This window comes from Lacerta agilis, chromosome 15, assembly GCF_009819535.1.
Source record: "Lacerta agilis isolate rLacAgi1 chromosome 15, rLacAgi1.pri, whole genome shotgun sequence".
In the NCBI taxonomy this organism is placed as follows: domain Eukaryota; kingdom Metazoa; phylum Chordata; class Lepidosauria; order Squamata; family Lacertidae; genus Lacerta; species Lacerta agilis.
The window spans coordinates 29,477,730-29,504,370 of NC_046326.1; the positions used below are offsets into that span (position 1 = coordinate 29,477,730).

At 50.1% G+C, this 26,641-nt stretch overlaps 3 protein-coding genes across 3 annotated transcripts; 2 read left to right on the forward strand and 1 right to left on the reverse strand.

The window, feature by feature from the left end:
• On the forward strand, positions 1 to 12,052 carry LOC117060096 (claudin-4-like). Its single transcript, XM_033172206.1, has 2 exons — positions 1 to 66; positions 11,055 to 12,052. Exon 2 carries the CDS (start codon positions 11,069 to 11,071, stop codon positions 11,717 to 11,719), a length of 651 nt encoding a protein of 216 aa, XP_033028097.1. The 5' UTR covers positions 1 to 66; positions 11,055 to 11,068; the 3' UTR covers positions 11,720 to 12,052.
• Positions 5,042 to 6,931, forward strand: LOC117060097 (claudin-4-like). Its single transcript, XM_033172207.1, has one exon. It carries the CDS (start codon positions 5,298 to 5,300, stop codon positions 5,925 to 5,927), a length of 630 nt encoding a protein of 209 aa, XP_033028098.1. The 5' UTR covers positions 5,042 to 5,297; the 3' UTR covers positions 5,928 to 6,931.
• Positions 12,053 to 15,994: 3,942 nt separating the features above from the next.
• METTL27 (methyltransferase like 27) lies at positions 15,995 to 22,773 on the reverse strand. Its single transcript, XM_033172349.1, has 5 exons — positions 22,605 to 22,773; positions 20,428 to 20,556; positions 18,667 to 18,802; positions 17,436 to 17,528; positions 15,995 to 16,332 (listed from the first exon to the last, which is right to left on the reverse strand). Exons 1-5 carry the CDS (start codon positions 22,731 to 22,733, stop codon positions 16,109 to 16,111), a joined length of 711 nt encoding a protein of 236 aa, XP_033028240.1. The 5' UTR covers positions 22,734 to 22,773; the 3' UTR covers positions 15,995 to 16,108.
• Positions 22,774 to 26,641: the final 3,868 nt, after the last annotated feature.

The window sequence follows — 26,641 nt, forward strand, 5'->3', positions numbered from 1 at the left end:
CTCCCTCTGCCATCTCCTGGGATCGCTTTATCCTTCGCTCGCTGGAGGCTGCAGAGAGCTCCGCAGGTGAGTGGGCCTCCCCCCATTTCCCCACCCCAGCCACGTCCTGACCCAGCTTGGCATTTCAGGGACTCAGCAAACAGGGGGCTAACCTTCAGTTTGCCTGAAGCATACCCCAGATTGCCTTTGCAAAGGAAGTAGAGGTTTCTGGGCATCGGTGCCATGGGCCCAGCTGTTGTGGGTTGGGTCAAATGCTGCCTGAGACAGGCTGGGATCTCACCAGAGAGAGACTGGCACCCCACAGGGGTATTTCCACATGCTCATATAGATTCATAGAGTTGGAAGGGACCCTGAGGATCATCAAGTCCAATCCCCTGCAATGCAGGAATATGCAGTTTATCTCCTTATGGGGATCGAACCCGCAACCTTGGCATTATCAGCGCCATGCTCTAACCAACTGAGCTATCCAGCTGATATAATGCCCAGTTATCATTTCCCCTCAGATCAGCCTTTGTGTGTTTAGGTAGGCTTTGTTTGTCCTGAGAACTACCAAGTCAGACCCTTGGGTCCATCTAGCTCAGTACTGTCTACACTGAGTGGCAGCTGCTCCTTGGGGTTTCAGGAACAGGGGTGTCTCCAGGGAGGGTCTCCCAGCCCTGTCTGAAGATGCCAGGGATTGAACCTGTGACCTTCTGCCTGCAAAGGAGGTGCTCAACAACCGAGCTAAGATTCCAGTTCCAAACCAAGAGCTGCTTTATAGAGGATTGCAGAAATCTGCCTTATACTTCAACAGACCCTTGGTCCATCTCAGTACTGTCTGCACTGACTGGCAGCAGCTCTCCAAGGTCTTTTCCCCAGCCCTATTTTGAGATGTTACTGAGGATTGAACCTGGGACCTTCTGCATGCAAAGCAGATGCTCTACTGCTCAGCTACATTTCTTGATCTATGGAGATTCCGACTCAAATCCCAGTTTTGTTTTCCTGAGAGAGCATCCTTGATTTGCTGCTGGCTCTTAGGCCTGGCGCTGTCCTGGTTGACTTAGCCTTTGTCAGGTGGAAGTGACGGCAATGACCTGCTCTTACACATTAATCTCCTTTCCCGATCTTTTTGTGGGACAGTTCCACCTTTGGTGATGTTTCTTGTTGACAATCTTCCTGGCTGCTGAGATAAGCTGTTCAGATGCTGTGTTTGCTAGACCTGAGCTGTGTTGCAAACCACTTTGCAGAACTTCCGAAAACATACTGAGTTGTGGAAAGTGCCTGTTCTAAGGCCTTGGGAACTCCGCAAACAGATGGAAATGCACAACTAGCTCAGCTCTATGGTTTTGCAAGCAGAAGTTACGGCATGGGCCTTCTCAGAACGGTGTCACCATTACTGGTGTATGATGACTACTAGCTGCTAACTCGTTCTCAGAGCAAAAACTACACCGCCCAAGCAGCGAAGTATCGGCAGGCTTGCATGAACCTCTAGTTTTGCAAAAGTATGACAAATATTTAGAAAATAAACCCCTAAGGGAGAAGGAACCTCCCCAAACAGCCCATAAAGATGTAAGAAGAGCTTGCTGGTTCAGGCCAATGGCCCATCTAGTCCAGCACCCTATTCTCACAGGGGCCAACCAGATGCCCCAATGGGAAACCCACAAGCAGGATTCCAGCCCAAGAGCACCTTCCCCTTCTATGGTTTCCAGCAACTGGGATTCAGAAGCTTTGCTGCATCCAACTGTGAAGGCAGAGCACAGCCATCGTGGCTAGTAGCCCTTGATAACCTCATGCCCTGCAAGTGTCCCGGAGAAAATGGCCGCTTGGAGAAGAGGATGCTGGACTGGATGAGCCACTGGCCTGATCCAGAAGGCTGTCCTTATGCTCTTAGCTCCATCGCCTGCATGCCATAAGCATGGAGGGCAATGCCAGGCAGAGATCTCTGGAAGCCAACAAGCTGCGCAGATCCCTTGCTGGCCCTCGTCCAGTCTTTCATGACAAAGAACTTTTCATTCTCGGCCCCTGCCCTTCACATTCCTTTGCCAGAGTATGTTCCTAGATAGGTATCCCTTGAATACCTGAGAATTCGCCTCCTCCAAAGGAACACCCGCAGATTTGCTCTTGCAAATAAATCTCCCCAACAGAGTGTTGTGCACTTAATGCACCCCGCGTGAGCCACACACTGTTTTCGCCAGGCGTCTGAATGCATTGCCTTTATTTTATCTTCATCATCTATTCAACATACATCCCGCCCTTCCTCCCTAAGGAGCCGCGGGCAGGAAACTGATCAACAACAACATCGTTCGAAAACATCATGCAAACAGCTCTAAACAATTGCATTCACTCAACCGGTAGTTTCAGTGTTGTCTGGGACAGTGTCTTTCTGCCAACCAAGGCTTGAGTAAAACAGATTTAAAAAAATAATCCTCCTGAAAGTCAATAATGAGGGAGGTAGATGCACCTCACGAGGGAGGGCATTCCACAACCAGGTAGCCACCACTGAAAATGCCCTGTCATGGGTCAACATCAACCAGGCAGCCCAAAGAGGGTGGGTGGGGATACTGGGCAGCCCCCGCCCCAATGTTATCAACTTGGTCTATGTCGCTCCGTGAAAATGTGCAGAATTAGAGCATGAGAGTAACCTAGATTCAAAACCCGCAAGCAGGACCTGAGCACAATCACCATCTCCCCCCCGTAGCAGTTCCCAGCAGCTGATGTTCAAAGCATTACTGCCTCTAGCTGTGGATCCAGAGCAGAGCTAGGGGGGCTATGAGAATACGGGGTTTGTGTGTGTCTTTCCAGTACTCCGCTTGTGAGCTCAACCTTATTAGGGCGGTCGCTTGATTAAATAGATCTTATCCGATTCACCGCGTCGCTTTTGGGGCTGTGATCCTAAAGATGTTTACAAGGGAAGGAGTGAATGGCAGCAGGTTGCCTCGAGTGGAGCCACCTTCCACATTCCCTGGCTGCTTTTTCCACAGACCTCTGTGATGACGGCTTGCTGGCTGCTGCTGCTGTTGTTGTGCAGTGTGTCTGGTAACATTCACTGCCCAGACCGGTTTGGTGCTTTCAGTGGCAAGGGCGTGGCCCTGCTGCTTGTGGACCTCACGCCCTCCAAGGAGGACGAGACGATGTCTGGAGCAGCCTGCATGGAAGTGGGAGGGCCATTGACCTAGATAGCTTGCTATTGTAACAATGGCTGGCAGCAGCAATGTCCCTCTGGGGTTTTAGGCAGGGAATCTATTCCCCAGCTCTACCTGGAGATGCCAGCAAGGATTAGACCCAGGACCTCTTGCATGCAGAGCAGATGCTCTTCCGTTCTGAACAACAGCCATTCCTCTATAAACAGCCTAAAGCTCCAGTCCTCATTGTTCTGACTAAAGGTTTAACACAGGAAGCTGCCTTTTGCCAAGTGAAATCACTGGTCCATCTGGCTCAATATTATCTGTACTGACTGGCAGCAGCTCTCCAAGGTCTTAGGGAGTCTTTTCCCATTTCTACTCGGAGATGCCAGCAGGGATTGGGCTCTTTGCAGGCAAAGGAGACGCTGTGTCCCGCCCTGCTTCGTAATCCAAATTGCTCCTGCTTTTCCTGATTGAACCTGGGAGCTTTTGCAAGCAAAGCTGATGCTTTGTCACAGAGCACAAGTCCTTCCAAATCAGGAATGTAGAAAGCAGCTGCCTTAGAACAAGTCAGTTTGATTCAATACATTCAGGTCTGAATCAAGACAACAGTTTCCTTCCCAATCAGGAATGTAGAAAGCAGCTGCCTTAGAACGAGTCAGTCCAACTTTCCCTCTAGTTCAGTATTGCTTACACTGACTGGCAACATGCAAAACAGGAGCTCAGTTACAGAGCTGCTGTCCTCCGCCTTTCCATCATCTCCTACATGATTCTTTTTGATCTGGAGATCAATTCTGGGATCAGTTCCTTACTGAAAGCAAATATTCTGTCCCTGAGCTACACACCTGGCTCCTGTCAGAAGCTTTCCTGTGGATTAGAGCCCACTTTTACCTAAGGCACGGAACACATTCCTCTGTTGTCAGGTGTATCTCTCTCTATGCACAAATGGGTGATAAGGAAACAAAATGGCCAAAGATTGGCATTAAATGGCAGTGGCATGCAACAGGTACAGTCCGTGACAAGTCGATCAGAGCTGAAACATAAGCAAAAAGACAATTTGAAGCAGCTGGAATTAGTGACAACAGGAATCATTTTTTATGTGGTGGAAAATAGATCCAGAGCTGAAATGCTTATAAAATTAACCCAGTGGACCTTTACAACCCAAGAGAATCACCTTAGCACTGCTGAGTAAATCAGCCCCTGGAGTGGGATAGGAAACTGTTGTCTTGATTCAGACCTGAATGTATTGAATCAAACTATTCAAGAAGTTAACCTAAGAACATAAGAAGATCCTACTGGATCTAATCCAGCATCCTGTTCTTGCAGTGGCCAGCCATATGCCTCAATGGGAAACCTCTCTCTCCCATCTTATTGTTTCCAGGAACTCATATCCAGAAGCATTACTGCCTCCGACCATGCAGGCAGAGCATAGCCATCATGGATATGAGTCACTGATAGCCTTATCTGCATTGAATTTGTCCAATCCTCTTTTACAGCCTTCCAAGTTGGTGGCCATCACTGCCTCCTATGGGAGTGATTCCATCGTTTAACTATTTGCGGCGTGAAGGACTTTCTTTTCTCCGGCCTGAATCTTCCAACATTCAGCTTCATGGCATGTTCATGAGTTCTAGCATTATGAAAGAGGGAGAAAAAAACTTTTCTCTATCCTGCAGTGCAGGATGAGATGACATTTTGGGTCCCTTTGAGTCACTTTCCCCATGCAATGCATAATTTCATAAGGGTTTATCCTGCCAACTCTCACTCGCTTTCTCCCTGAACTACGGTGCCCCAAACACAGCAAGATCTTTCCTCCTACAGGAGTGGCTCCACCTCTGTATCATTCCGGATGCCCTTTTCTGAACTTTTCCCAGCTCTGCCGCACCTTTTCTATTCAACAGCATCCGGCCGTCCCATCTTATCCCTGGCTGGTTTCCCCAAGCGATACAGGAACAGGGAAACTCAGCCCTCTTGCCCCAGATGAGCAGCAACGATCCCAGCCTATATGATGCAGAGGAATCCCGGGGAACAGGTTTGAGCCTCCTGGTCCTCTCAGCCAGGATGGAGCCAGGAAACTCCACCCACTGCTGCAGCCTATAATCTTCCCAAATTTCCACACCTGCCTCACACTCCCAAGTCTTCCCGCTCACCATTCGGCTGCAGGTGCGCAAAGGGGGAGAGACCGGAGTTCCAGAAGCCATGGCCTCCATGGGAATCCAAGTCCTGGGCATCTCGCTCTCCATCATCGGCTGGCTGGGCTCCCTCGTGTGCTGCATTCTCCCCATGTGGAAAGTGGCCATCTCCCAGGAAGACAACATACTGCTCTCCAAGCGCATCTGGGAGGGTCTGTGGATGAACTGCGTGATGCAGAGCACGGGGCAGATGCAGTGCACGCAGTACGAGGCCATCCTGGGCCTGCCGCAGGACATCCAGGCCGGCCGGGCCCTGGTGGTCATCGCCATTGTGCTGGCAGTGGTGGGCACCTGCTTCGCCATCCTGGGCGGCAAGTGCACCAACTGCGTGGAGGAGGAAACCCCCAAGGCCCGGGTCATCATCGCGGCCGGCGTCTTCTTCATCCTCTCAGGGTTCCTGCTCCTCATCCCCCTCTGCTGGGCCACCCATGCCATCATCCAGGACTTCCACAACCCCTTGATCGCCTTCAACCAGAGGCGGGATTTCGGGCCCTCCTTGTTCATCGGCTGGGCCTCCAGCAGCCTCCTGATCATCGGCGGGGCCTTGCTGTGCTGCAACTGCCCTCCGAAAAGTGGGAAGCCGTATTCGGCAAAGTACACGGCGGCGCGGTCGGGGCCTGCCAGTAACTACGTCTAAGGACCGTCTCCTTCTCCTGAGGGACCTTTCCACCATGAAGGCGACTGAGTAGGTTTCACTGCAGATGGGGAGGGACCCTCCTTCGCTGCCTGAGTCTCTCCCCCCCCCCCCGCACTTTGTGTCTTGACTCTGGAAGCATGCCTTTGTTTGCCGAATCCTAAAACGGAAACGTGGCTAGGATGCCCACTACCCACCTACTCAAAGCAGGCCAGGAACTGGCTTCTGTCACACCGCCTTTGAGCTGCGGAAGCAGAGTGAGCTTCCAAACCACCTGGCGGATGTTAGCTTTGCTGAGCTGGACTGCGGCTTTTGAGGGAAGCTTCTTTGTGATTCGGAGACTTGGAGCCGCAAAGGGATGGGACTAACAGCTCCAGGATGGCAGGGGGATTGAGGGTTTGTGTGTGTCTGTGTGTTCCAGGAGCCTTTCTGGGTTCGCCTAGCGTTTTGGAAGCTGCATCTCGCTACCTGGCTTGGAACTGTGGAGTGGCAGGGGGGAAGCCAGTGAGAGTCTGGGTGCTAAGACTCTGCCTTGTGGCGTTGTGGTTAGAGCGACAGGTTAGGAACTGGGAGAGACCAGGGTTCAAATCCTCACTTGGGCACGAAGCTCACAGGGTGCAACCTTGGGGACCAGTCGCTGCCAGAAATGTTGTATCTGGGGCTAGGGACCTCCAGAGACTCTTAAGGGTGCTCCGGGTCAATTTCTGAACCTCTTTCCCTCTGGTTAGCAGCTGTAGCCCATTATTCAGTCAGTATCTTTTGGGGAAAGTGGGTGTTTTGACCTATGCTGGCCTTCTCAGTGTGGCACCTTTCCATCAGTGCCCCCAGCCAGCAGGGCTGTGTGCTCCCATCAGCTACAGTAACATCCAACTCTCCTGTTTTCTGTGACCCAAGTGATGCTGTGAGGTTGCTCTCTCCTTTTGACAGCCAGGCTTTTCATATTCTGCCTCTGCCTGAATCAGGGATGCCTGAGTAGGAAGAGGGGGAGAGAGGTGGGGGGGGGAGAGAGAGACAGAGAGAGAGAGAGTCTCAAGTTAGGCATTCTGGTGTGCGTGTTTCAGTATTTTATTTTTGCATTTTCAAATTGCCTTTTATTTGATTGTAAATTCCATCCAGCAGCCTAGAAATGCTTTGAATAAATAACAAAAAAGAAACTTACCTTTCTGTCCTCTCCATTCCACATACTCCTTTCATGCAATTTCTTTACATCATTTAGGTGCTGAGGGGGAAATGATTCACTTTCCCATTAAAGGTTGCAAGATGCTCTGTCATCTTCTTGGGGCTGTGACGTTTAGCCTGTTAAGGGAGCCAGCTGTGGTGTAGTGGTTAGAGTGTCAGACGAGGACCTGGGAAAGACCAGGGTTCAAATTCCCCACCACCCCTGAAACTCACTTTGGGCCAGTCACTCACTCTTAGCCTCATCTACCTCGCAAGGCTGTTGTGAGGAATAAATGAGGAGGAAGAGAACCATGTAAGTCACTCTGAGCTCCTTGGAGAAAATAGGTGGGATATAAATGTCACAAATAAATATTAAATACATAATGGGGGCTCTTGTGCCCCTTTTTCGGGGATTGTTTTCGATCACTGACTCTTATATATTTCTCTTCAGTTGTTTTGTGCTAGATCATTAACAACCTTGAAGGTCCTGAGGTGGAATGGGGGGGGGCAAAAAGGAATAAACACTGGCTTGTGTCTAAAGGCAGGGAGAAATTTGGTTTGGTTTGCATTTCAAGTTGAGCCTGATTTGCTCTCCCGAAACATTTTGCGAATCAAAAAAGTCATCCTTTGAAATCTGCAGCTCTCTGAATTTTGCACGACCGAATAATGTGCACGGGTTAAGAACTTAATTCGTTCTGCAGGTCCGTTCTTAACCTGAAACTGTTCTTAACCTGAAGCACCACTTTAGCTAATGGGACCTCCCGCTGCTGCACCGCCGCCAGAGCACGATTTTTGTTCTTATCCTGAAGCAAAGTTCTTAACCTGAAGCGTTATTTCTGGGTTAGCGGAGTCTGTAACCTGAAGCGTATGTAACCCGTAGTACCACTGTACATGAGGGGAAAGAGCACGTTAAAAAATGCCAACATTCATGTAAATAATATTAAAATGCATTATATTTTTTGGGGGGGTGTCGCTTGACAAGATGGGTATATTAGGCAAAAGTACTTCTTCACAGAGTGTATAAACCTTAGTTGTCACTTTGTCTCAAGTTTAGAATCTCTAAAGGCCTCTTTCACTCTCCTTCCACGACACCCTCTCCCCCGCTTCTGCCAATGATTATTTGGTTGCGATTCCCGCTTTGCAGGGCGTTGGACTAGATGACCCTTGAGGTTCCTACCAACTCTACAATTCTGCTATTCCCCAATCATTTTGTAGCTACTTCCCCCACCTCCCTCGATATCCTTTCTGTTAGGTGGGGCAACAAGAACTGCAGGTAAATATTCCAAATTGGACTGAAGCACCTTTCCGGCTGCTTAGCGGGTGGGCAGGCAGGGAGGCGGGCGAGTGTTTTAGTAACCTGATTGCTCTGGCATATTTGTGTTGGCACATTGGTAATTCCAAGGAAGAGGAAGAAGACACTGTATACTGTACAGACTGGGGCACATGTGTGCCAGGGGTAGGGACAGAACTGGTCTTGAGAGGTGAAGAGCTGAGGCACGTCTCTTGAGCAAGATGTTTTGAGTTTGCGAACTGCCCAGAGGAACATCGGAAGCTGCCTTGCATGGAATCAGGCCATGGGCTCATCTAGCTTGGCACTGCCTAAAGTGATGGGCAGGATTTCAGACGGCAGTTGTCTCTCAAAACCCTCCCTGGAGATGTCATTGGGGATTGAACCTCCAAAAGTTGTCAGACAACAGCACTCATCAGCTCCAGCTGGTGGCGAACCAAGTGCCTGGGGGAACCCAGCAAGCAGGACCCGAACACAAGAGCCCTCTCCCCTCTTGGGGTTTCCAACAACTGGCATTCAGAAGCTTTGCTGCCTCCGACTCTGGAGTCAGAGCATAGCCATCGTGGCTAGTAGCCATCAATAGTCTCATCCTCCATGAATTTGTCCAATCTTTTTTTAAAGCCATCCAAGTTGGTGGCCATCACCGCCCCTCCTGTGGAAATGAGTTCCATGGTTTAACTATTTGTGGCGTGAAGAAGGACTTTATTTTCTTTCTCACGAATCTTCCAGCATTCAGATTCATGCCATGTCCTTGAGTTCCAGCATTATGAGAGAGGGAGAATCCACCCCCCTCAATCCACTTCTCTATCCTGTATTGCAGGGGGTTGGATTACATGACCTTTGGTCACTTTCTCCATGCCATGCACAATTTCATAAGCATTTATCCTGCCACCTCTCACTCGCCTTTTCTGTGATGCCCCAAACACAGCAACCTTTCCTCATAGGGGAACCATCCCCTGGATCTTTCCTGGATCATCCTTTTTACTCTGCCCTTTGTATTGCCTCCTGCGGCTGCGAGTTCCATACCTTAACGATGCTCACCAAATCTCATGTCGATTATGTGTTTCTACACATTCCAGTCGAGCCCCATCAGCTGACCAGATGAGAAATTTAAGCAAAGCAAATGCTCGAAAGGAGATGTTTTCTCTCTCACTTTCTCCTCCCCTTCTCTGTCTTTCTGATGCGCTAAACATTCATGGTAGAAATCCTGACCATTCAATGGGGCATGGTCTGCAGATGCCGGTCTTATACTGGTTGGGATGTCTTGCTCAAGTATTATAGCGGGGGCCACAGATAAATCTGAAGTCCATGTTTCTATAAAATATAATCCATTTGGAACTGTGGAGGGGAGGCTGGGCAAGTCTCTGATTGGGACGCATCAATTAGTCTGTCTCCATCCTTCTCACATAAGCAGTGCCATACTATCTGCAGGGCCCTGTGGCCTTCTGGAGACTCCCAGGAGCCAGCAGGGGAAATGGTGAGAGCCACCGTCTAGCAACAACATCATTCTGGAGCAACAGCAGGTTCTTTCCTCACACCTACAGCTTCTTTCTTAGGTGGAGATGTCTTTGAACACCACTGTTCCCACGAGAGGGCTGAGGCAGGCAGGCCGTCTCTCTTGCCTCAAGACGCCTCGAAGGTGGGGAGGGCAAATAGAGAGAGGGTGCGGAAGGAGGCACTCCTACTCCCTCATGGCCAGTGCCATTGCTCAAGAGGTGGCAATGCAACGCAGGCTCCATGGGAGCTCTTAGGCCTCTTCCTCTCTGAGCCGGAAGCCAAGACTGGTCTCCTAGGGCCGGCGGCAGCTGAGCTACACCCCCTGAGCTACACCCCATCACACCCGCTCCCTGCCAGGTGTGGCAGCCAGAAAAACAGGCTGTGGGCCCGCTCAAAGGCGGCTGCATTTGGGGTGGAGGTGTTTGAGATCTCTTTGATAACTTAGCAGATGATTGCTCCATCTTCCCACCTGGCAAATTTGAACCTGTATCCAAAAATGGAGCGGGATTTGAGAAGTAAATAACTTAATATTCATCTCTTGGTGGCAGCCTGGGGCTGTGTTGCCGAATCCTGGAAAACCTTTAATAATTTGGATTGCTGGTCCCCTGGGGTTTGGCAAATTGCCCTTCTTGAAAAGGTATCTCATTAGCTAAAAGTATCTAAAGGGCAGGGCTCAAATGATCGTTTATATACGGTCTCTCTCTCTCTCTCTCTCTCTCTCTCTGTGTGTGTGTGTGTAAACAGCCAGAGCTGTTTAGCTTCTTTGAATAGTCAACTTCACTGAAACTGGGTATTTTATTGCTGATCTACTCCTGAAAATATACAGTGGAACCTCAGTTTTCGTGTGTCTCGGAAGTCTAACGTTTCGGCTATTGAATGCCAAAACCCCAGAAGTAACTGCTTCCGCTTTCGAACGCTTTTCAGAAGCGAAACATGCCACGCAGCTTCCGAGCTTCCGTATTGAGTTTTCTGGACGGAAACGCTTCCAGAAATGCATGCTTCAGCTTTCAAACGTTTTGGAAGTCGGAACGGTCATCCAGAATGGATTATGGTCCAAAACCGAGGCTCCGCTGTATTCAGAATCCCCTCAATCCAGACCCTCAAAAAATTGGGAAGCTTTATCTGGCATTTTCCCAACACCAAGGCTCCTGCTTCCAACCTAACCGCCCTCTTTGCTGTTTCCCCAGCAGGTGGGAGCACGATGGCGGTCCTGGCCTTGCAGATGGGAGGCCTGGTGCTGTCGGTCCTGGGCTTCCTGGGCACCATCTTGGCCTGTGCCATGCCCATGTGGAAAGTGACGGCCTTCATTGGCTCCAACATCATTGTGGCCCAGGTCTTCTGGGAAGGGCTGTGGATGAACTGCGTCTACGAGAGCACCGGCCAGATGCAGTGCAAGGTTTACGACTCCCTGCTAGACCTCCCCGCTGACCTTCAGGCAGCCCGTGCCCTGGTGGTGGTCTCCATCGCCATCTCCGCCCTGGCCCTGCTCGTGGCCATCACCGGAGCCGAGTGCACCCGCTGCGTGGAGGACTCGGAGGCCAAGGGGAGAGTCTCGGCAGTGGCCGGTGGGGGGTTCATCCTGGCTGGACTGGCTCTGCTCATCCCCATCTCCTGGTCCGCCAGCGCCATCATCAGCAATTTCTACAACCCCCTGGTGCCCGAGGCCTTGAAGCGAGAGCTGGGCATCTCGCTGTATGTGGGCTGGGCAGGCAGTGCCCTCCTGGTCTTCGGAGGGGCCATGCTGTGCTGCCACTTCCCACAGAAGGGGAGCACCAAACCTTACCCGGTGAGATACTTGGCCGGGGGGAGGCACTCCACCCCGGGCAGTTATGCCCGGAAAGACTATGTTTGACTGCTATTTGGGGGGCGCACCTCTTGCTTCAGGAGGGGAAAGGTTTCTCACTTCTATAGGACTTGTGCATGGGGAGAACAAAGAAGCTGCAGGATGCTTCTTGCAAGTTACTCCTTGCCGGAGTATAAACTCAGGGGGCATTTGGTACTAAAGGGACACCCATCCCTGGCATGATCAGGGAATGGTGGGAGTTGTATTTAGTCCAGCAAGATCTGGAAGGCCACCGGTTCTCCACCCATATCAACCTTTGGCAGATCGAATCACATACCCTCCCAAGTGTCCCTGCTTTCCAGGGTCAGTCCCAAAATTACAAAAGCAGTCCCAGTTTCTGTTTTGATCCCACAATGTCACGGTTTCCCTTTTTCCTCCCCTCCCCGTCTCGGAGAACAATTAAAAGTGGTGTGTGTGTGTGTAGTTGCAAAAATGGAGTCCTGTTTATACTGAAAATAAAATTCCTGAACCAAATGAAGGAAATGGTGAAGCTGGCGTACGAAGCCTTTCCTATAATTTTGAAGGAAAATGTCACCAATCCACTTTCAATTGCAATGCTTCAGCAGCCAGCCATTTTTAGGAAATGCCTTTATTCCTTTATTGTAAATGGAGCCTTACTCTGTCTACTGAGAAGTCAGTCCCACTGTATTCAATGGAGCTTGCACTCAGGTAACTGGGAAAAGACTAAACAAAACAAAATAAAAAAATTCCTTCCAGTAGCACCTTAGAGACCAACTAAGTTTGTTCTTGGTATGAGCTTTCGTGTGCATGTGCACTTCTTCAGATAGCTCATACCAAGAACAAACGAAAGCACACGAAAGCTCATACCGAGAACAAACTTAGTTGGTCTCTAAGGTGCCACTGGAAGGAATTTTTTATTTTATTTTGTTTTGACTATGGCAGACCAACACAGCTACCTGTAACTGGGTAAAGACTGTGCAGCTTCACACTGAAATCTTAAGGATTTTTACTCAGATCTAAGTCCCATTGAGTTCAATGGGATTTACTCTCTGGTTTGTTCCTGATCATTCTCACACTTCCTCTTCTTCTTCTTCTTCTTCTTCTTCTTCTTCTTCTTCTTCTTCTTCTTCTTCTTCTTGTATTATATCCCGCCTTTTTCCCTGACAGGGACTGAAGGCATTTTGCAGCTTAATTTTTTTAAAATTCCATTTATCTGTTGAAGGTGTTACACACATTCCCTTCCCTTCCCTCGCACCTTTTTTTTCTTTACAACAGTCCTGTCAGGTAAGTTCAACCGGGAGGTTGTAATTGGCTCAAGGTGGCCGATGCAGATGTGAATATGATGTAGATGTTTGCAGCGAGATCAAATGCAGGAGAAGCTTCTTGGTGTGGCAGAGAATGTCAGAGAAATGTCGGAGGATATGGAATCACAGAATCACCGAAATAAAGAGTTGGAAGGGGCCTCATCGAGTCCAACCCCCCCCCCCGCTATGCAGGAGCCACAGCTAAAGAATCCCTGACAGGCCCCCATCCAACCTCTGCTTAAAAACCTTCAATAAAGGAGAGCCTTTCTGAGGGAGTCAGTTCCGTGTTGCTGGACGCCCAACTTCCATCAACCCAAGCTAGCATGAGGCTATGTAACATTTCCAAAAGCATAAATCTGCGCTCGCACGCCTTTGTTCAGCTTCTGCAAACCCCACCCACATCCGTCCCGTAAAAAGAGAGGAGAGGGAGAGGTGTCCTCCCTATGTAAACTTTGGTGTTTTAAAATAAACAGTGACTCTTCAAAAAAAAAAAGAGCACAAGGAAGTTGGTGCAGGTTGTAAACCAGGTGCAAAATGCAAATAAAAACAAGACTTTAATGGAGCATCGATGTTTCGCCGCAGGGCTTTGCTGTGGCAATCTTGCCTTAAAGGCGAGAATCCCATTTGGCCGGGGAGACTCCCAAGCTGGGGCTTTTTTTGCCCACAAGGAAGCTGTTGGGAGCCAAGAGGTCCTGCTGCGGCTCCATTAATGGCGGGCGGGAAGTCAGTATTTATCTGGAGCCTTGATCTCCACTAAATGGCCCACACCCATTGTTCTCTGGAGGGGCATGCATGCACATCGTATTAAATCGCAAGGACCTGCTTTTATATCCTTCGCTAAGTCAACTTTAGTTAAGCCCTTTACAGAAAGAAGCATTTTTCTCTCTGTGTGCCTCGGCCATCCCTTCCTCCCTTGCAGACCTGCCAAACTGAGTTATAACCCTCTGTTGCCCACTGGGGAACCCAGTTTGGCAACACGGAACTCAACCTTATCCATATTTCTGCAAGGATTTGCCGCTTTCAAGACCCTTGTTTCAGATTGTTTGGAGAGAGAAGGTGCAAACATTCACACATTTGAGCTTCCCTTTACCCCTTCCCCATTTGGGTTTAATATTTCTCTAGTTCCACCATTTTCTGAGGGTTTGTAGAGACCGTCCTGGGTATATAGAGTGTTAGGGGAGGGGGAGCACCTCTGGTGGGGAACAGATTGTGCTCCTTCCGGGGTAGCTTGTCCACCTTCGGTCCCCACCCTGCACTCAGCTCTCACCTGTGACTCCCAGAAATTGTCAGCATGTGACAGCGGCCACACCCCTGCAATGGCTTCGCCTGGCTGGCTATACCAAATGAGGGTAGCTGGTGGGTCTAAAACCCTCGGCGAGTTAGGGGCTTTTCCTGCATGCAAAGACAGGCTCCAGAAGATTGAACGGACGAGACCAGCTGTGCGTCCAATGGTCAAGAAGGCAGCTTCTGCACGTGCTGCAGAAGAAAGTGAGGGGCAGATAGGACTCGTCAACCTGGGAAGGGAGCCCATCTAGGAGAAGGGAAACTCTGGTCCTAAACCTCTGCTGTCTTGCAGGATATCTCCGGGAGAAGAAAGGCTAAGCTAAGGAGTAAACTCTACTCAAATCTGGAGTGGAGTCCCTGAGGCAGTTGGGGGGCGCCTTGTACGCCTCCTCCTGGCAACTCCTGCAGCCAAGTATCGCTCTGCGTTCCTTTGGACCACATCAGTGAGGCTGTCTTGTCATCCAGGCAGCCTAGGACCTCCATACACACGGCTCAGGCCTGCGCCCCAGGTGCTAATGCAGCAGTTTTGACTTCACCCCAGAAGGTGCACTCCATTGTCTCTTGAGACAGACAAATGCCAACAACAGAAACTGCCTACGGACACCAGCCTGCTGGATGAGGCCAATGGCCCATGTAGTCCAACACGTAATAATGTTCAAGCAATGACCCATCTAGTCTAGCATCCTGTTCTCACAGTGGCCGAGCAGAGAAGGGAAGGGCTATCGGTGGCTACTGGACATGATGGCTATACTCTTCCTCCCCAGTTTGAGGCAGTAAACCCTCTGAATACCCTTCTCTGGAGACCACAGGAGGGGTAAAGGGCTCTTGTGCTCAAATCCTGCTACTTTGAGGACAGGATGCTGGACTAGATGGGCCATTGGCCTGATCCAGTAGGCTCCATTTATGTTCTTAAGGCTGGTGCCCTCCCTGCCTTCTCAATGACTCTCCGCTGTCCTGTTCATTTTTCTAGGTCCTTAACCAGGTATCCTTCCAGCTACAAATGTTTGCTTATTTTGGTTGCTAGGAGAAGCAATACCAGGGCCAAACTAACAAAGGGCATATTGCCTGAGCTACAAAGGAGGAACAAACCTCACACTTCCTTTTACTGCACCGAAAATTGATTTTGCTCAGATACCCTGATGCCCCATTCACACCATGCATTTAAAGAATTACAATGCCACATTGAACTCAAGCACAAAGAATACTGGGAAGTGTGGTTCGTTATGAGTGCAGGCAATTGCTAGGTGACCTTCAATTCCCCTCAGAGAACTATAGTTCCCAGGGAAGAGGGGTTGACTGTTAAACCGCTCTGGGAGTTGTAGCTCTGGGAGAGGGGAACAGGGGCCTCTCCCGGCAACCCTTAGCACCCTTAACAAACTACAGCTCCCATAATTCTTTGGGAGAAAGCCATGGCAGCATTGCAAAACTCGGGAGATGTGCAGATTTCTAAGGATAGCTGTGCTCCAGTTCTCATTGTTTTGGAACCCAATTTCTGCTGCGTTCTGAATCTGAGCCACTGCAGAAGGTTGAGGGAAGGCTGACCCAGGGAAAACCGGAATCTGCCTGTCCTAGCTGGGGTTGATGGGAGTTGTAGTCCAAAACGTTTTCTATGTGTGTGTACCAAGTTGGAAAAGGCCAGCCTAAGGATATTTGCCTTTAAGATACATGAAGATCCCATGGCCATAGAAGCACAAGCCTGGGGGCGGGGTTCACGGTGACTATTTAGTGTCCAAAGGCACTCTGCACATGCTCAAAGGGACAGGCTGCTTTATTAAATGCTCCATGCATTGGACAGCAAAGTTCCAGCCTCGCGGGGTCTCTCAGCAAGTAGAGGAATGGCAGGTTTTCCTCACAAGACAGGGCTCTTTTGATACAGGTACACCACGCCAGGGATATACTCCAGACCTTGTGCAGACTCCTTCTCCGACGTCGCCCGCTCCCATGCCTCAACTTCCTGCTCCACGACTTTTCGCCACAGTCCCCGCTGCTCCAGTTCGTTCAGGACTTGCTGAAGTTGGGCCTTGTATTCCAGGTTGCCCAGGTTGCTCCGGGTGGTCAGGCACAGGTAGCCTCCTGTAATTAAAGGAGGTTTGTTGGTCAGGTCCAGGGAAAGCCCTGACAGCATCACAGGGGCTTATCCACCCTTGTCCTGCTGCTTTTCCCCTGGGGGAAGCTGCTCCCCCCCCCAAGCCTTGGTGAAACTGACAAAAAAATTTTATCACACTTACATAGGCCTATGGATTAAAATGTGGAGGGCAGAGGGGGGCGGGGCAGGGAACCATTGCTAAATGTGTCTAATCCTGCAGGGGAAGTGGTGGAGGACTGAACATGAATTTCAGGGACAGTGCAGCTCTTTAAGGTGGGCATTTTTAAAAAAATCAAAACAAAAACCAACCCTAAAATCCCACAGCAAAGTTTAAGAAACATGGCTGTCAATCCTCACTCCCGGCTGTCAAAACAGTTTTTAAAACTCCAATATAAACACATGTTAAAAGGCATTTCTGCTTTTTATACATTCACTCGAAGAGCATGAGAGAGGCTCAATGTGACTTGTCTGAATTCAAGGAAGTCTTTTCCGAACAACCAAAGGCAAGCGAACTATTCCTCTTGCCCAGCTCCACTGGAGTAGATCTCCTTACCTGTGGCTGGTTAAAAAGGTCTCCCAGCACCATCTAGCGGCCACAGATTCATGGGTGCTCCATTGGTGGATCAGCCCAACCGCTTGCAGTGCAGGAATCACAGCTGAAGAATCCCTGACAGACCCCCATCCAACCTCTGTTTAAAAACCTCCCTTGAAGGAGATTCCATCACCTTCCAAAGGAGCCCGTTCCGCTGCCGAACAGCTCTAGCTGTCAGGAAGTTCTTCCTAATATTTAGTAGGGATCTCCTTCCTTGCCATTTGAAGACATTGGTCTGGGTCCTCCTTACTGGAGCAGCAGAAACAAGCTTGCTGCATCTTCCATGTGACAGCCCTTCAGGGATTGGAAGACGGTTATCCTATTTTCTCCAGGCTAAAGAGACCCAACTCCCTCAACTGTTCCTAATCAGGCTAATTTCCTAGGCCCTTGATCCTCTTGGTCGTTTCTCCTCTGCACACATTCCAGTGATGAACCTAGGTGATGCTTCACACACACACAACCCCCACTGCAACAGGGCATCTCCTGCAAAAGCCCCACCTGGTCTGGTGACACGAAGCAACTCCGGAACCACGCTGGTGGGCACCTGTCCTTCGCTGAGCGCCCCCACGATCAGAACAGCGTCATAGCACCCTGGTCAGAAGCAACAGCAGTGGCTATTTATTTGTGTTTTTTTAATTTAAGAAATAGCCTAACACTTTGAATTAAGGCTCAGGGATGAACAGGCAAATGGAGCGGGCCTTTAAGGACAGGTATAACATGTGCAGAAAAGGCCATCAGGTTTCTGGTCGCTGTGTTTTGCACCAGCTGCAGTCTCCAAACCATCTTCAAGGGCAGCCCCATGTAGAGAGAATTAGAGCAGTCCAGATTGGGGAGGTTGTCATTTTGTTTTTGCTACAGCATGAACGACGGGGCCCAGGAACAGTTCGCACCGGCAAACTGGACGGAACTGCGAAAACGAAAACTCCGCATTACTGATCCCACTTGTGTCTCAAGTGATGTCATGGACTGGCTAGATGCAGAGGAATGGTGGGAGGAACCAGCTGGGGAACTCCCCAGGGAAGAAGGCTCAGAGTCAGGGGATTGGTGGTGGGATGATGCTGAGTGGTCAGAGGGAGAAGAGGGGGGAAGACTGAGAGGAGGTGGTGTCAGAAGCTGAACAGGAAGGGTCTGTTGCGGAGAGAAGTCCAGAATCAGAGACAGAAGATGAAGCAGGAGAGGAGAGAGGCCAAGAGGCAGCGATCAGGCAGGTTGGTTAAGAGGAACAGGTGTCTTCCCCTCCTGCTGCGACCAGCTCCCTTACCCTCTGGTCTCCCGGAACCATAAGAGGTATAAAGAGGGAGGAGCAAAGATGGATGCACTGGCATAGTCTCAGATTGCTTGGGAAGGACCCAGGAGAGGAGGAGGCTTAGCCAGCTGTGGAAAGGCAGGGATCTTCAGTCCCCACAACTGACTCACAGGGGCAAGATCTACTTGCTGTGCTCATTAGGCCTGGCACTTCTGAGCAGACCTTGTTTCTTCTCATAAAGAGTTAATATCACTTGCTCCGTGTGATTTCTTGCTGACCCATTCCTGACAAGTGACAGACTATTGTCATTCTGGGAGTAGCCCCAGACGATGCACCAGGTCCTTCGGGGAGAGTTCCAGAGGTTAATGCAGGGAAGAAGAAGAAGCAGCATCGCCTTGTCCACCCCAGCTTCACCTCCTGCACCCTAACCCACACCCACTCAACCCATTTCTCAGGAAGGGGTGCACCTCTTGGTCTTGTTACCTTCAGGAACTGGTAAGGCTTCCTGCCCCAAGAGGCACCTCTTCAGATCCTGGTAGATCCCCTTGCGACACGCGTGTTCCAGCATCTCCTGACTGCCATCCAGGCCGTGGAAGCGGCAGAAACCCTTTGCCTGCAGCTTAGAAGGTGCGGCTTAAGTCACATGACACCAGCCCGGAACCACACACACTCCTGCCTGCCAATCAAACGCAGGCTTACTGGACACCACAAGCGACACCCGCAGGAGCCAGATGGGGGTGGTGTCGGGGTAGCTGGGAGATATCTGTTTTTCAACATCGCAATAGATCACCAGCTAAACATCATGATATACCGATACAGTATATCACAATGTCTGAAATAAGGATGAAGCTCTTTAGAGGCATTGGCTGGCTTCACAGTTTTCCCCGTGATTTACCCAAACATCTCATGATTTGCGATATATTGCCAGGTGAAAAATCATGAAACTGGTATAATGATATAGACTTCAAACTGATTTTGGACAATATAAGCACAGCCTTCTGAGTACTGTAAATGGAAAATCCCAGGTGTGGAACGGCCCAGCCACCTGGCCCTTGGGGATAGGCCCACTGGTTTCTGCAGAGTTAAATAAAAGAAGTCCAGCCACTGGAGCAAGGACAAGACAGGGTTTATTGCGCAATAGGTTACAGTCAAAACTGCACACCCAGAGCAGCGTTACAAGAACTTTTAAAAACTCCTATCATATCCCAGAATACAGTTTGGAAACATCATTACTACGTCACAAAAAGGGAAGGGTTATACATGATTAACATATAGGAAAAACAAGATTAGCATATGGGGAAACAGAGCAATATCAGGGAGATAGCCCTGGGCCAATGTGAATTGGTGTCAAGTATTGGCAAGGATACCTTGAGCACTTATCTGGGAGAGAACAATGGGATTCCAGCTGAGGGATATTAGCCCAGTGGCTTCCTGAAGCACCCAGAGATTACCTGCTGAGGCATTTCCCTGTGCACGTGGTCTCTCACCTACTGGATCATGGCGGAGAGATGGGTTCCCTTAAGGGCATCACTCCATACCCCAATGAGTTTGCTCGGGAGGAGACTTTGCTTGGGTGACCCCCCCCCCATAATTTCCGTAACAGTACCAGTTGTTGGAAACCGCAAGAGGGGGAAGTGTTTTAGTGCTCGGATCCTGCTTGCAGGTTTCCAACAGGCACCTGGTCAGCCACGGTGAGAACAGGATACCGTGCTAGACAGGCTATTAGCCTGACCCAGTTGGCTCCTCTGACATTCTTACGGAACTCTCTCCCACTGGAATCAGGGGTAGCTACCAACTTGGATACTTTAAAAGAGAACCAGACAAAATCATGGAGGATAATAAGGGTTTAAATGGCTACTGACCACAATAGCTATGCTCTCCCTCCACAGGGGGATGTGGCCCCCGGGCTGCAAAAATATTCCCTGTCATAGTTTAACCAATGGATCAACTCCAAACAGCAGCACAAAGATATTAATGAACCTCCCAATCCATTAAAAACTAGATTAAATGAAATAAGACCCCGTGACTCAAGTGGCAGCCTTACTAAGATGCCCGTCTTTCCCTGATCTGCTACACCAGAGACGAGAGCACCATCAGACTGGGGCAGTTCACAGCAGGGTGAGATCACTGTGCCCCAAATAACTCGATACATCAGCTGACGGTTCCCAGGCCTGGCCAATGACACGGGTGGAGACACACCCCATGATGCCCTCTGCTGAGATTGGGCTGGGGCGCCCCAGTTACCTCCTTGGCCACAAGTCCTGTGCCACAGGCCACATCAAGCACTAGAGCGTCCTGGAGGGGTCCCTGGAAAACGGAGGCCAAACAGGCAGCAGCCAGTCGGGGGGCTTGGTACTGCAAGGCAGCAACATCCTACAGGGGAAAAGAGGTCTAGTCAGGAACAGGGTGGGGGCTGAACTTCATAAGCAGAGCCCGATGGATCAGGCTAATGGCCTGTCTGGTCCAGCATCCTGTTCTTACGGTGGCCAACACAAACACATGGGCACCCTCCCCCTCCTGTGGTTTCCAGCAACAGGTTATTATTGTTGTTGTTGTTATTGCCCCAGCCACTCTGGGTGGCTTCCAACAGATATATATATAAAATAAAACATCAAATATTTTTTTTAAAAAAACTTCCCTATATAGGGCTGCCTTCAGAAGTCTTCTAAAAGTTGTATAGTCATTTATCTCCTTGATATCTGATGGGAGGGCATTCCACTTCTCCCAGTGAAGAGTGAACCACCAGAAGGCCCTCGCAGCTGGACCTCAGTGTCTGGGCTCAATTCAGAAGCATTACTGCCTCCTTTAGAGCCATCCAAGTTAGTGTCCACTGCTGCCTCCTGTGGGAGGGAGTTCCATAGTCTAACCATTCATTGCGTGAAGAAGTCCTTTCTTTTATGAGTCCTGAATCTCTAAATATTCCACAAGTTCTAGTGCTAAGAGAGAGGGAGGCAAACTTTCCTCTACCCACTTACTCCCTGCTGTGCTTAATTTTATAAACTCCTATCATGTCAGCTCTTAACCCGCCTTTTCTCCAAACTAAGAAGTCGCAAATGCTGCAACCATTCTTCATAGGGAAGTTGTTCCATCCAGTGGCGGAGGAACTCTCTCCGGCACCTGGGGTGGTGCAGCCCATATGGACTGCGCATGCGCGGCATCCCATACAGACTGCGCATGTGCGGCAGCCCATACGGACTGTGCATGTGCAGCGACCATACAGGATGCCGCACATGCGCAGTCCATACGGGATGCTGCTCGCTGCAGCGTGAGAGGCAGCCCGTACGGATGCCCATACAGATGCCACGCGAGTGGCGCCCATATGGACTACGCACGCCCTCGACCGCTCTACAGCTGGGGGGAGGCAGGGGCCATCTTGTCACCCCTCCCAGAGTGACACCTGGGGCGCCCTACCCCCTCTGCCCTCCCCTACACCCCTGGTTCCATCCCCTGTATCATTTTGGTTGCCCCTTTCTGTACCTTTTCCAATCTCCCGGCATGGGTACTTTTAGCCCCTTGCAGCATACGTCTAATAAAATACCGAAGTGAAAGGAAGGTTTGTCATTCACAGAACTTATGGCTTTGCTAGGAATTGTACTTTTGGCCTTTTCACACCCAAAGAGAACATTCCGTTCCCCCTGCCACCCCGATTTTATTGCTCCACGTGTTCTAGGGCACGTGTTCCGATGCCGGCACTCTACACATGCCCAGAACACCCTCTCTATTATTAATAATTGTGCCCCAGGTGGAGAAAATGGGTTTTGGGAGTTTAAATTCAGAACGGGGGGGGGGGGGGGGTTGCTTTGCCAAAATTGGTCCAAAAGTCCACCAAGCTAGGTATCCACTTTATTTTAGAAGCACCAACTGCCGCTGGGAAGCCCACAAGCAGGCCTGTTATTTGCCTCCTGTGACTGCCTCATGCATCCTGCTGCTGCAATGGGTGTCAAGGTAGATTGCCTCTGAACATGGAGGCTCTATTTAGGTGAGATGATGGTGGGAGGACCTCTATCCATTAATTTATTACTTAATTATGTATTCCATTTATATCCCAGCTTTCTCTCCAAGGAGCTGAAGGTGAAGCAAACGGTTCCCCCCCCCCCACTCCTCATTTCAGCCCCACAGCTTAGCTGCGAGACAGCGAGCCCAAGGTCTCTGAGCCTCATAGCTGAGTGGTGGATTTGAACCCTGTACCCCCAGGTCCTAGTCCGACACTCAGTTCCTCTAATCCCCATTCCCATCTTGCCCTTTAAAATGTTGGCTAAACTGCAGGGGTTCGTGGGAGGAGAGAGAAAAGCAGAACTCTGCACGCGCTCAAGAGTCTCCTTAGGGAATGAAAGAGAAGAAAGCTCCCAGGAGGCAGAGGGAACGAACAAACTAAGGGCAAAAAGCGAAGCGGGGTAAGGAGGAGGTGGAGGAGGAGTAACCTCTTCGTATTCCGGGGCCCAGCCGTCGTAGAAACGGAGCTTCTGCTCCGGATCGCCTTCCTGGTGCGCCTGGGCGACGCGGCGCTGAACCTCGGCTAGGCGGCTGCTGCCTGCGCGGTCATCGGCCATGTCCGATCCGCCCCTCCGCGAGTCAGTGGCTGCCCCAGAGAAGCCGCGGCCGCCTCCTTCCCGGCTCCTCCTCTCTCGACCGCCTCTCTCCTTGTCCTTCCCCCGGCAGGCTTTGGGGAACTGTTTCTTAAGGAGTCGCCTTTTAGCTTCTGCTGCGCTGTTCTTTGCTAGTTGTGTTTCTTCAAGCATGGTTTTAATTCTGTAAGAATTGAATTGCTTTTCAGCGGTTATCTTCCACATGCTTTTCGCTTTCTGTTTTTGTGCCTATATGCCGTTTTAATTTGTGTAAGCCGCCTTTGAGTCCCAGTTTGGGGGAAAGGTGGGGTATATAAGCGGATAGCTCAGTTGGCAGAGCATGGGACTCTGGATCTCAGGATCATGGATTCCAACCGCACTTTGACATTGGCTTAATCTGGATTTTTGTTGGGGGGGCAGGCTTTATGATAAGAGGGCAGAACCTCAGTTGAGTATTTCTATTGATTTACTTGATGGGGGGCAGCTGCCCCCTCCCAACCCCCCTTGGCCCACTCCATGCACGTTGGGCAAAAGATTCCTGCATCGCACGAGGTTGGATTAGTAAAGTTAAAGGGACCCCTGACCATTAGGTCCAGTCGTGTCCGACTTGGGTTGTGGTGCTCATCTTGCATTACTGGCCGAGGGAGCTGGCGTACAGCTTCCGGGTCATGTGGCCAGCATGACTAAGCCGCTTCTGGCGAACCAGAGCAGAGCACGGAAACCCTGTTTACCTTCCCGCTGGAGCGGTATCTATTTATCTACTTGCACCTTGACATGCTTTCAAACTGCTAGGTGGGCAGGAGCAGGGACCAAGCAACGGGAGCTCACCCTGTCACGGGGATTTGAACCGCCGACCTTCTGATCAGCAAGCCCTAGGCTCTGTGGTTTAACCCACAGCGCCACCCGTGTCCTGAGGTTGGATTAGAACTCTACAATTCTATGGTTCTATAACATCTGGCAGCCCAGTCCCCCATTCCTGTGGCCACACTCTCAGGATTCTGGTATATATATGGATGAATTAAATTTTAGGACATTTCAGCACTGAATTTACTGGGTGCCATGACAGCAGTCTTTTGTGTGTGTCCCCTAAATTGGTTGTGCGCTTTTTTGATCTGCCTGAGAAACAGCAGAATTGGGCGCTGTTCAGCCCAGCATCTTTGGAGGCTGGGATAATAGGACTCCTGTGGCAACTAGGGTACCACTCTCCATGGCAACCATCCCATATCATTTGTACAGGGAGTCAGAATGCTGAGGACACAGTGGGGGGGGGGGAATTTGACCAGGAGTTCCGGGGGGGGGGAGCTGGCTAGGGGCCATAATTAGAAGTCTAAATTGTAGATCATGCTTGAGGATGCCTCTGCAAACCATTTCCCTGTTTATGTGGTGGCCAAAAACATTTTGCTACCTCTATGAGGTGTAACAACAAATCCCCATCTAACTCTGCTTTGCATGCAAAGTCTCTCATGTTGACAGGAGGCACCTGGCTGGACGTCATGGGAATGCAGGTGGAGATAGGCTTTTGGTCGGGTCCAGCTGGACTCTTATAAGCCCAGAGCTGTGAGGACAAGGAAATCTACTATAGGTCAGTCTAGGGAACACAGTGCATGATAACTCAGTGGTGCAGTATGACTCAGTGCAAGACAGCTTCTTATGTTCATTTTCCACTTTAAGTATGGCCCCTGTTTCAGTTCTGAAGGGCGATGTCATGCGCCGCCAACCTTCCCCCAACCTGGTACTTCTGATATTTCAGACCACAACTCCCCATTGCCCCTGATTATTTGGAGCATGTATTCCACTCGCCTCATATGTTCTGGACCACAACTCCCATCAGCCCCAGGTGTTTCAGACTACAACTTCCATCAGCCCAAGGCACTTCAGACTACAACTCCCATCAGCATGGCTGGAACCAACAAGAGTTGAAATCCAAAATATCTGGAGTGAGGTTGGGCAAAGGCTGTCCATACATATTCCACCTTTTCCAATTGTGTGTGATCTTGGGAAGTGCCAGACAGATCATGAAACTAAATTTTGCCCGAGAACTTTTGTGTTATTGAACCGAAACAGCCCTGGAGGATGAGAACCCGGTGGTGTGAAGGGACTCTGCAGCACAGTGGCAAACTCTGCCCAAGGTGTTTTTGGCTACAGAGGAGCTGACATCCAGGATGGCGGTGATGGAAAGCCCTCAGTAGGTGGTCATTTCTTCAACCTGCAAGATAACAAAAATGGGCCTTGAATCATCAGGACAAGAGGCTCTCTGGCTTGGCACAGTCAACCCTAATTTGCAGTAGTTCTGTAGGGTATTACTTGGAGGCTAGGGTATTACCAGATGCTATGGGCACTTATGATGCAGATACCTCTCTGGAGCCATGGAAGGAGGAAGTCTTACGATTGGAATCTGGGCATACAGCAGCCTTCATCAACTTGGTGCCCTGAATATGTTTTACAAATCTATCCAGTGGAGCCCATTTGAGGTGATGATGTCCCTATGAACCTACTTGATGGTAGAGCTTCTAAGCCACAGAGGGGGAGCTATTTTGGCCTTTGAGGGGGTATTATTGCATTTGGGATTTCCGATCGCACCAAGACTCAATAGAGTCATTTGGGTATATCCGAACTCACAGAATTCACAACCACAAAATGTAAAGATGGCCACCAACTTGAATGACTTTGAGAGAGGATTAAACAAATCCATAAAGGGTAATCAATACCTAGTAGTCACAATGGAGATGCCAGAACATAGGCAGTTGCAAGGGAGATGCTCTATCACTGAGCTGTGCCTATGAGTAACAGTTGCTGGGAATTGCAGTAGGTTGGGGAAGGCTGATTCTACTTCAGATTAACTTGTCCCAGCTATAGGGAACTACCTTTGGACACCTGAAGCAGCAAACCCAAGCCTGAACCCCCAAGCATTATTGCTCAGTGGTATAGCATCTACCTTGCAAGCAGATCTCTGGTTCAATCCCCGCTGGCATCTCTAGGTGGCATTGGGAGAGACTCCTGCCTGAAATTCCAAACAGCCATTGCCAGTTAGTGTATGGTCCAATCATGGACTGACTCATACAGCTTAATGGCTTCAAGAGGATCAGACAAATTCATTCAGGCTATTGACAGCTACTAGTCACAATGGCTATGTTCTCCCTCCACTGTCCTTAATATTAGTTTCTCAGAATTGCAAGTGGGGAGTGTGCTCTGATTTTTCGGCTTCCCGTTGGGGCATCTGGTTGGCCACTGTGAGATGAGGATGCTGGACTAGATGCGCCCCCTTTGGCCCAATCCAGCAGGGTTCTTATGTTCTTGGCCCCATTGACCAGGTGCCTCTCAAAGATGGGTGGGGTGGAGCACTGTAAATACTGAGGGGCACATCCATATTTCTAAGGATGTATTGGAATATGGAATCAAGTGTGGGTGCATTACTGTATAAAGCATGGTAGCCAACTCCAGGGGACCGAGGGCCCTTTGCTCCATGAAATATTTGAGGGGGTGCCCCCCCAAAAAAACTTGATGGGCATTGCCATTCAAATAGTATGAGTGTGCCACATCATGTGATCGATTATGCAGGGTGGGGCTTACCTGGGCCTCCCAATGTTTTATTCAAGTTGGCACCCCTGGCCTAGAGGGGAAACAAAGTATGTGTATGAGGTTGCATTGTTGAATCGAAAGGGGAAAGTGTGTGTAAGGAAAGGGGTGTATTATTGCATAGAGGAGGCCAAGTGTGTGCATGTGGGTGCAGCTATTGCAAGGGGGGTGGGGAGCCACAACATGCGTACAGGATAGGAGGCGTATTGTTGGTCAGAACAGGGTGAAGAGGTTTCCTCGCTCTCCGATGCTCCTGATGGGCACACCTGCTGCTGGGCAGCAGAGTCGGGGGCTGCAGCTGCTTCAGGCGCCGGGGA